Source organism: Sitophilus oryzae, unplaced genomic scaffold, assembly GCF_002938485.1.
Source record: "Sitophilus oryzae breed Bouriz unplaced genomic scaffold, Soryzae_2.0 scaffold_395_pilon_pilon, whole genome shotgun sequence".
In the NCBI taxonomy this organism is placed as follows: domain Eukaryota; kingdom Metazoa; phylum Arthropoda; class Insecta; order Coleoptera; family Curculionidae; genus Sitophilus; species Sitophilus oryzae.
In genome coordinates this window covers 248,393-259,099 of record NW_022146968.1, presented here as the reverse complement: position 1 = coordinate 259,099, position 10,707 = coordinate 248,393, and the positions used below count along the sequence as shown (strand labels likewise).

Below are 10,707 nucleotides of genomic sequence, written 5' to 3'. Positions count from 1 at the left end.
GAATTTTTAGTAGGGATATGGAAGCAAATAATGCCTGGAGATAAAACTCATTTGGATGGTTGAAGTAACAAATCACTGAACCCATTATACCGCAGAGAGTCCAGAAAACCAAGAAATATTAACAAGTAAATTTTATTTGGCTCGAATGAAAACCCACATCACAGCAATGAAGAAAAAAAAAAGAATACTTATCTAATATTTCGCTGATTTCAGCAATTTCAAAAGGCCGTCGCCCGTTTGACATCGAAACCAAGCGCGCGGACAAAATATAAACAAGGATGGAAGATATGCGAGGCGGTAATTAGGAAGTATGCGATGGATAAGAAGGCAACCAGACAAACAAAGGCAAAGGTAGTGTTGGCGTGTGCATTGCTTAAATGATATCAGCTAGGGTTGAAGTCTATGGTTGAAATGGACGCAATAGGACGCAAGGCACCAGGATGACAGGAGCAGTGGCGGATACAGAAGGTGTTGTAGAGCCCTAATTATTTAATAAAAAAATAGTAGTTTTGATAGAGTGCGTAGGGATAGGAGAGAACGCGTTGTCATTGCGTTGCCGCTAACACGGTAGAAAAGATGATAGCTGTCATGAAAAAAAAATATAATTACAAATTTATTTTCTATGAGATTTCTTTAAAAAGTAAGGAGTAGAAAACCATCGTCCGCAGACCACAAATGTTAATATGGCGCCCATACGTGCGGCTTGTCACTGGTAGTTTATTTGAAAAAAAAAACATCATCATGGAAGAGAGAAGTAGATTAGATCAAAATGATATGTGGAAAGTGAGTAGCGAGACTCCAGTCCAGAGCAGTCCAGAACAAGGTGGGCCTTCTTTTTTGAATAATACTAGTGATAGGTGGGAAGAATTTCACCCAAACCCAAACTTAAATACGAATCCATTTTCTCCAACTTATACGGAAAATTTAGAGCAAAATTCAACCAGCATTGACCAGAAAATGCAGAGTATGGCGAAGACTTTCTTAAAAGCGTTTCAGAGTGTTGCTGGCAGTTGTTTTCAGAAGTCTACGCCGAAATTAAGTATCACATATTCAGGTTTTGAACATGAGGATCCGCTGAGATTTTTGGAAAGGTTGAGTCACTATTTTAAAGAAAACAGTGTACCACAGGACGAACAGGTAGATATAGCTTTGGATAGACTGAGAGACGAGGCTTTGAAGTGGGTATCGCCTTATCGTTTCATAAATGTTAATTTCATTCAATTTTCTGATCTTTTACTAAATTAATTTAATTCTACTCAAGTTGTAGCTGAAATAAGTGCTAAATTATATGGCCAGATTCAAAATAAGGAAGCCGTAGATGTATTTATCACAAGGAAATGGGCATTATTTCAACGAATAGCGCCAAATACCCCAGATCAGGCCAAGGCAGGGACTATTTTAAGCCAACTACATCCGGAAATAAGAGCAGCCTTGAGATCTCCTGTTTCATTTTCCAATCCTGAAGAACTTATCAGAGTAGCGTATCAAGTGGAGAGAGGCCTGAGAGAAGTTAAAACGAAGCCTATGTTAAAATTTCCGGTAAGTGCAACAGCAAACTTGCATTCTCAAAATAGAAACGAACCACCATCACCTTGTAGATATTGTGGTGAACTTCACTTCCATCGTAACTGTCCACGAAATCCTTACAATCAGGGAAACTTACAGAGGGCTCCGCAGAACGGGACCTCTTAGCGGAATTAAGCCCATTAAATTTATACCCTCATGCCGTGAACCTTGCGTCAGTTTCAAATAATAATTTTAATGTTAACCATTCTAATTCTTTAAATTCAACTTGCTTTGCTACACACCCAGAAAATAAATTGCCTAAATTAATTATTACTTACCTTGGAAAGACATTTCAAGCACTTATTGACACTGGATCTGCTGTAAATTTAATTCGAAGTTCAGTTTTACCTTCAAATTTGTTACAAAGTTGTGTTCCATCTAATATAAATCTGTTTTCTGCCTGTTGATCTAGTTCAGTTACTTTTCATGGAAATCTGTATAGATTTTCGTGAACTTAACGCGATCACTGTTGATGAATCTTCTAACTTGCCACGTATTTCAGACGCTTTAAAGGATCTGGGTGATGCCTCAATTTTTTCTGTATTTGATTTAAAGAGTGGGTATTGGCAAGTGCCTCTAGAGTCGGAATCCAAGAAATATACTGCCTTTTGTACTCCTGACGGATCTTTACATCAGTTTAATGTAATGCCTTTTGGGCTTAAAAATGCTCCGACCACTTTCCAACGGATGATGGTACATGAAGTTCTTGCAGGGTACTTACATAAATTCGTAAAGGTATATCTTGATGACGTTATAGTCTATAGTAATGATTTTAATACCCACCTTACCCATTTACATTTAATACTAGAGCGTTTTCGATTGCATCATCTTCAACTTTCACCATCTAAGTGCCAAATTGCTTCTCATAGCATCAATTATCTTGGTCACCATATTTCTAAAAATGCTAACATGCCTCAGGATTAATCAAATCCAAGAGATGCTTCAAGAAGGAGTGATCGAACCCAGTATATCTGAATTTTCATCTCCAGTAGTTTTGGTTGATAAACAAGGTGCTAAACCAAGGTTTTGTATAGATTTTCGTGAACTTAACGCTATCACTGTTGATGAATCTTCTAATTTGCCACGTATTTCAGACGCTTTAAAGGATCTGGGTGATGCCTCAATTTTTTCTGTACTTGATTTAAAGAGTGGGTATTGGCAAGTGCCTCTAGAGTCGGAATCCAAGAAATATACTGCCTTTTGTACTCCTGACGGATCTTTATATCAGTTTAATGTAATGCCTTTTGGGCTTAAAAATGCTCCGACCACTTTCCAACGGATGATGACACATGAAGTTCTTGCAGGGTACTTACATACTTGATGACGTTATAGTCTATAGTAATGATTTTAATACCCACCTTACCCATTTACATTTAATACTAGAGCGTTTTCGATTGCATCATCTTCAACTTTCACCATCTAAGTGCCAAATTGCTTCTCATAGCATCAATTATCTTGGTCACCATATTTCTAAAAATGCTAACATGCCTCAGGATAGCACATCAATCTTATTCGAGACTATCCTGTTCCAAAAGATAAAAAACAACTTCAAGCATTTTTAGGTACATGTAACTGGTTACGTGAATATATTCCAGGCATGGCAGAAATAGCAATACCATTAACAAAATTCCTAAGGAAAAATATTCGTTTTAATTGGGCAGAAGAACAAAACAAAGCTTTTGAGCATATCAAGTTGTTAGTTTCGAAACCTCTCACCCTTCATAGACTTCATAGACCAAATTTTAATAATACATTTACTTTGCAAACTGACGCTAGTGAGCATGGTATGGGTTGTGTATTATATCAAGAAGGTCCTAATCAAGAAAAATATATTATTTCATATGCCAGCGCTACTTTCACTAAAACTGAATTGAAATACCATATCAATGAAAAAGAGTGTCTTTCGATAGTATGGGCGATTAAGAGGTATAGACACTACTTACAAGATAAACCTTTTACACTCAGAACTGATAATCGTTCTTTAATATGGCTACATAAAAATAGAGACGCCAAAACAAAACTTACTCGCTGGTCTTTATTATTACAAGAATTTTTCTTTGAAACTGAACATGTTCCTGGTAAATATAATGAACTTTCTGATTGGTTACCTCGAACAACTACTGAAATTCATGATTTAAGTTCTGACCTTGAAAGCAGATTATGCATACCAACTAGAAATATAGACTCCGAGCTAGTAATTAACCAAGTACAGACACAAAACGATCTATTTTTAAGTATTTGTCAATCTCAAAATGAGTCAACTGACATACGACGATTGAAAGAAACCCTGCTGGAACTCCAACGAAATGGAGCTGCATCTCGTCGAGACAGAAAGATTTTGACAATTTATACTATAGTTGATGATCTCCCTTGGAAAAAAATCTAAAGATAACTTAGGGAATTACCTAAGTAAATGTACTGTATGTAAATCAGTGAAACCCTCAAAAGAACCACATGCTTCACTTCGTCCTCATACACCATCATACCCTTGGGAAGTTATTAGTATTGATATACTAGGCCCATATCCTCCTTCGAAAGGTGGACATCAATACATTCTAGCAGTCGAAGATGTATTTACAAGATGGGTTGAGGCCAAGTCTTTTCGAAAAATTAACGCTACCACTATAATCGGGTATCTAGAAACTGAAATCTTTTCTCGATATGGTTTTCCTTTTAGAATTATATCTGATAATGGTCCGCAGTTTGTAAGCCAACAGTACTTGAGTATGGGTAGTCAATATCAAATTGAATTATTTCATACACCAATATATAATGCTCGAGCGAATCCTGTTGAACGCCGAAATCAAGAACTAAAGAAACTGTTACGAGTATTATTATTTGATCAACCTAAGCAAAATTGGAACAAATAACTTAACAAGGCCTTATCTATTTTAAGAACAAGAAATAACGCCGCTACGGGTATGTCCCCTTGTAAAGCATTATTTGGATACGAAACATTAGGCCCAGGTGATCATTTATTACCAGCTAAAATGAAGTTACCTAGAGGAGACCCATTGCAAAGCAGAGAAAATCATATCACAGCTATACGAGAAGCTCAGACTAACTTTCAAGCCAAGTATTCTCCACAAATTACTATTAAACAGAAGTTTAATATAGGTGACTATGTTATGGTACGAGATAATCGTCAAATGAAACATGCTTTTGATACTCCATGGTCTGGTCCATATGAAGTAATTCGATTTAAGGGAGCAGTCGTTTATAATATCTTGCGTGAAGGTAAAGATATTCTTGTTCATGTAGACGACATGAAGCCTATAAATATTAGCTCTGATCATGATGATTCGTTTTCTGACACTGACACTGACACAGATGATGAAGCTAGCTCTAACCGTAGCTCCCAAAGTATGACAAGTTCCTTGTCTATTTCTCGCCTAAACTCACTTACCATTGCTCCTGATGGTGCCAGAAGTCTCCACTCCGTTGAGTCTGACCTCGACAACGAAAATCGTTTACCTGAAAAATCTAACTGTGTTCAAGAAAACTTCACAGTTCTCTCAATGGAACCTGAAGAATTACCTCAACGTACTCGAATCTTTATCAACTCCAAATTACGAACTCCTTCAGCTCGGACAAGTTCAAGAATAAGACACCCAAGACTATGTCTTTGTGAAGAACATTAAAGAATAAACTATGTTTTGATATTGTTAGAGTCTTTATGCTAGTTTTCATTCCGTTTCATACCTCAATTTAATTTTTGATATTACTAGGTATTTGTTATATTTGTTTGTAAACATTTTTATTGTAATCCGTGTAGCAGCAACGCTTTTCGAGCGAGGGGGAGTGTTGTAGAGCCCTAATTATTTAATAAAAAAATGGTAGTTTTGATAGAGTGCGTATGGACAGGAGAGAACGCGTTGTCATGGCGTTGCCCCTAACACGGTATAAAAGATGATAGCTGTCATGTTGAAAAAATATATAATTACAAATTTATTTTCTATGAGATTTCTTTAACAACTAAGGAATAGAAAACCATCGTCCGAAGACCACAAACGTTAATATTGTAATTCTATATTTTTTCAACATGACAACTATCATCTTTTATACCGTGTTAGCGGCAACGCCATGACAACGCGTTCTCTCCTGTCCCTACGCACTCTATCAAAACTACTATTTTTTTATTAAATAATTAGGGCTCTACAACAGTAGCCCAGTACCCCTACTTTAATTTCCGTAACATCTAAATCATCGGATATCTCAGGTGGATGCCAGCGCTTATTGCCACTAACAGATATTTGTTCGTTATGGTGCGTTTAGACTTGAGCACGCACGAGCTGAGGGTGCGCGCACGGCATTCGTTCGCGCTCTCGGCTCCGTTCAAATTAAAAACTTATTTTCGAATGAACATTTGTGCGCGCACAGCAGAGTTGTGGTTTGGCGAAAATAATGGACGACCAAGAAATAGTCGAGGCTGCAATCATTGTTATGCACAGCTTAATTATTAAAAAGGAGAAAAATCAAGAAACCATCGTCGCTGGTGGCAAACCAAATTTTTAAAATCGATATAATTTACTGCAACAACGTAGTGTCTGAGGAGGGCTATGATAAGTTCAAAAACTTTACAAGAATGACCAGACCCGACTTTGAATATTTACAAAATTTAATAACACCAAAAATTACGAACAAAAGATACAAATTTTAGAATAGCAATTTCATTAATATCGACATATTCAATATCAATTTTATTTACAAGATCTTGCCATGCGTTTTTTTTTATTTTTTAATAATACAAAGAATGTTTAATATCCCATAATATAGGCAACTTTTCATATTCTTCAATTAATAATAACGAAGATTCATTGATCCACTACATAATTTTAATAAAGAAAACGAAAAAAAAATCACACACGCACGCACGAACGCAGACAAAACAAATTGCCGGTGCAAACTAAGCGTTAGCGCACACATAAGATCCCTTTGGGCACGGACCAAAAACCGACACCAGACGACTCACGTTCGCGGCTGCTCGCGCACAGGGGGATTCAGAGTGAGCGTGCGCGCACAGCCGTTTACACTTGAGCATTCGCGGAGGATCAGTGCGTGCGTGCTCAAGTCTAAACGCACCATTAGATGATACTAAATCTGTAACAGGTATCAGATATGTTGCCATGTCATCTATGCAGTTTGCTGAATGGGGATGATATTTAACATTTTTTATCAATAATGCTTTATAAAAAGCTGTAAATGCTGAACATATAGGATTATTGTTCCTTAAACCATATTGCCGTATTTGGCAAAATAAATTTTCTACTGGATCTTGATTAAATCTTCTTGGTGAAAAAGACTTATAACCAAGATCCAGTAACATTTTTCTTAATTGTATAAATCCATTTAGGGTTTGTACCCAGCCATCTAGCACTGGTGGCTTAGATTTATCTAAGGGTTTGTTTTTTATAAATGTCATAGATTTAAACAAATTACGTCCTCTGACCCATTTAGCAACATGCGGTGATTTTGTAGAGACATGACCCTTTAAATTTTTTTCATGTGAAGAACTGCCATTTACACTATCAAAAATTTTATTAATTGTTGATAATAAATCAGAAGTTGGTAAGGCTGTAGCATCCAACTGAGATAATCCATCTACAGATTTTAATTGAGATATAGCACAATAACGTATGCCACTTGCAACAGTTTCACTAAAAATCTGTGATGCACAGGCAACTTTCATTTTTTTTATTTTCTTGGGATCAATATGGTAGTCTGATAGTTTTCTCATAACTCTAACATTATTGGATCGATCTATATTGTATGATTCTGTAATATGAGACCAAGAGGCAATTTGTTCTTTATTTTGTAATACAAATTTAATATTTTTCGTAAGGAAATTATTTCTCAAACTTTTAAGAAGATGGGGAGGGTCATATAATGGAACTAGTGTATTATGATCAATATCAATAATTATTCCATTATACTCCTCTCCATTTAATATTTTTTCCCTTTTAGTTTGTTCTTTTAAAGTGTTTATAACTTTAACATTACTTACCCCTTGATCACATACTGTGGCTATTATATTCAACCCAATTGATTGGCATTTTGTAATAATTTGTTTAATATTTGCACTTAAATTTGATGATGTCATCGAATTTTTAACAAAAAAGAAAGCTATGGGTTCTTTCCAGTTCCTACCATAAATACCCCTTAACATGAAAACAGTAGCATGATCAGCTATATCAATTATTTGAATGGTCAAAACCCATAACAAAATCATTATACTGGTCGTATTATTTATTTTTTCTGAGGGTAGCATATTTTGTACTTGTGTACTTAAGCTAGTAAAAATTGCCTGGGAAATGCCAGGTTCAACATTAATTTTTGCCAAAACGTTTTTAAGTGTTCTAGCACCAGGTAGGCTAAACCTAGTCGATTTAAAAGTTTGTACATTGATGCACTTGACTTATACAATATTAAGGAGTCCAATTTTTCTCGCAGAGAATATCTCTTACCAGTTAATGGTTTATTAACATTACAGATTTGCATTGCAAAAAATCTTTTTTGGAATGGTGTCATATTTGTTGAGATTGTACCAAAATTACCATGTTTAATCGCCTTCCTGGCAACACAGAGCCTCTTCCTTAGTGATGCATTTGATGCTCTCAACCGTCTTGCTTGTTGTTTCAGTTTCATGCTTTCTTGTTTAATGAGCATTGTTGCAGGGGACATACGTTTTCTGTTTATTGTTAGTGTAGGCGATTTTCTTGCTGGAATGAAATAAATAAATGCTATAGATAAATCTAAATTATATATACAATTGACAATATTTATATACTATTGATGATTTATATATTATTGACTATTAATTGAATATAATGAATACTATTGAATCTTACCAGAACTACTACTAGTAGAAGGTATTGGTGAAAATGGTATTGCTGTTGGTAGATCAGGGCTAGGTCTTGCTGCAACAAAAAAATAGTAAATATTAGAATGTATTATAAGTATGTATTGTTGACAAACTTACCAAAATTACCACTAGTAGAGGCTATCGGAGAAATATTTGCAGATGTTTGTACATTAGTATCAACCTCATCCTCATCCTCTCTTGAACACGTAGATGGCCGTTTTAAGTGTGGTTTTGGATCAGCACTGTTGGATGGTTGCGGTATATTTTCTTGATTCTCTTCATTGTAATCTATTCCGAAAACAATTTCAAGAGGCACTGAAAAAACATAATCATTATATTAATTATAATTTAGTGCTATAATCGCAATTTATTTAAATGCTATACGATACGAAAGAAAAAATATATAGGACTATTTTCCTGTGATATCAATATTAATATTTAACCGGCTACTTCAAAATTTGAATAAAGTTCCAAGCCCACTAAAGCGTGAATCTAACCGAGGGGTGAACCGCTGACAAATTTCTGTACACTAATACCACGAATAATGAAATTAATACCAAATAATGCCAACATTTTGTACACCAAAATACACCAGCGGTTTACCCCTCGAATCTAACAATACATAGTTTTGATTTTGTGTACTTACTAACCAGGCATATTAATATGAGGAATATTAATATGCTAAACCAGGCATATTAATATGAGGAATGCAAGTTTGTATCTTCTTCCTCATAGTTAGCAAGTCTTGTGCTTCAAAATGTAGAGAACATACTCTACCATTGTGGAAATTCTCAGGATTTCCATTCATAAATTTTGGATTGCCGCTAGCTTTAATCCAAGCCACAAACAAATCAAAATTTGTTTTGTAGTTCGGAAGTTTGTAAAAAGGTCCTTTTGGGGGCGAAGGACAACCCCTAAAACAACAGGAAGGCATCTCATACACAAATAACACAAAGGCAGTCAATAAACACAAAGGCAGATAAGTAGATAGTATAGGGGGTATTTCCCTCCTCATCTCTCACATTCGCATAAGGGGCCGTTCACTCCTCCCACTCCCAATACATATCTTTTCACATATATCCCGACATGCATATACCTCAGATCGCATAAGGGGCCGTTCTTTTTTGGGAAAGAAAAACATTTTTGGGAATGTAACTATACTACTGTTTTTTAAATAGAACCCCTGTATATTTTTTAAATTTTCTTATTTTTTTTTTTTTTTTCTGGAAAATATATACTTTATGGCTATTTCCTGTAAACTCAACTATTTCATTTACTGCTTAAAATATCCACTTGAGTAGATGAGTAATGCCTGAAGTAACAAAATGTAAACAGTTTGTCATGGTGATCGGAACGTACCTTGGATGGATGCGGGACATTTAATTTCAACAGACTGAAGTGTGTGTATTTTAAATAATAAAAATGAGTAAATTTGAAAATTTTAGAAATATAATATGTTAGATTGTTATATCGAGTCTAACAAACATAAACAAATGGCATCTGATTTATATTTTGAGCTGTATCCAGAGCGCGAGCAACCAAACCAACCATTTTAAAGGTTAGAGATGGGTTAATCCAATTTTAGATCTTTTCAAAAACCGCGTTCGAAAAATTATCAGAAAGAAGATGAATAAAATCAATATATTAATGTCCTCGGAGCCGTAACACTAGATCCAACAACATCAAGTAGAGCTATTGAAATGCTGTTAGCGGCGGCGTGCGGAGACGGTACCAACTCTGTCTCAATAATAATGGGCAGAAGTCTGAATATTTAATGTGGTCTTTCTATTTTTATTTTTTTTATATTAACTGAGAAGCCCGATTGAAGTAACCTCTTGAGTTTATATTAAAATATGTTCTTTTGTTTCTGTCACACTTATTTTATTTGCTTCGCATTGTTCGATTTTATTTAATTGCTAATTCATGTATTCGGCTCCGAGGACATTAATATATTTATTTTCTTCATCTTCTTTCTGATAATTTTTCGGACGCGGTTTTTGAAAAGATCCAAAATTGGATTACACTATCTTCTAACCTTTTAAAAATGGTTGGGTTTGGTTGCTCGCGCTCTGGATACCGCTTAAAATATAAATCAGCTGCCATTTGCTTATGTTTGTTAGACTCAATATAAAATTCTAACATATTATATTTCTCAAAATTTTCAAATTTACTCATTTTTTTATTATTTAAAATACACACACTTCAATCTGTTGAAATGAAATGTACCGGATCCATCAAAGGTATGTTCCGATCACCATGACAACCATTTACTTTGTTAG

At 35.1% G+C, this 10,707-nt stretch overlaps 1 protein-coding gene across 2 annotated transcripts; it reads left to right on the top strand.

Annotated features, from left to right (window-relative positions):
- Positions 1 to 596: 596 nt before the first annotated feature.
- Positions 597 to 1,959, top strand: LOC115885522. Of its 2 annotated transcripts, XR_004050745.1 has the most exons (3): positions 597 to 1,137; positions 1,262 to 1,539; positions 1,599 to 1,959. XR_004050745.1 is itself a non-coding variant. In XM_030904473.1 (2 exons), exons 1-2 carry the CDS (start codon positions 676 to 678, stop codon positions 1,265 to 1,267), a joined length of 468 nt encoding a protein of 155 aa, XP_030760333.1. In that variant the 5' UTR covers positions 597 to 675; the 3' UTR covers positions 1,268 to 1,959. The 2 variants fall into 2 exon arrangements, 1 of the variants encoding a protein (XP_030760333.1); XM_030904473.1 differs by having other exon boundaries at positions 1,262 to 1,959.
- Positions 1,960 to 10,707: the final 8,748 nt, after the last annotated feature.

Excerpts from the sequence above, each read along its gene's own strand:
- LOC115885522 (XM_030904473.1), top strand. The coding sequence starts at position 676 with ATGTTAATATGGCGCCCATACGTGCGGCTTGTCACTGGTAGTTTATTT.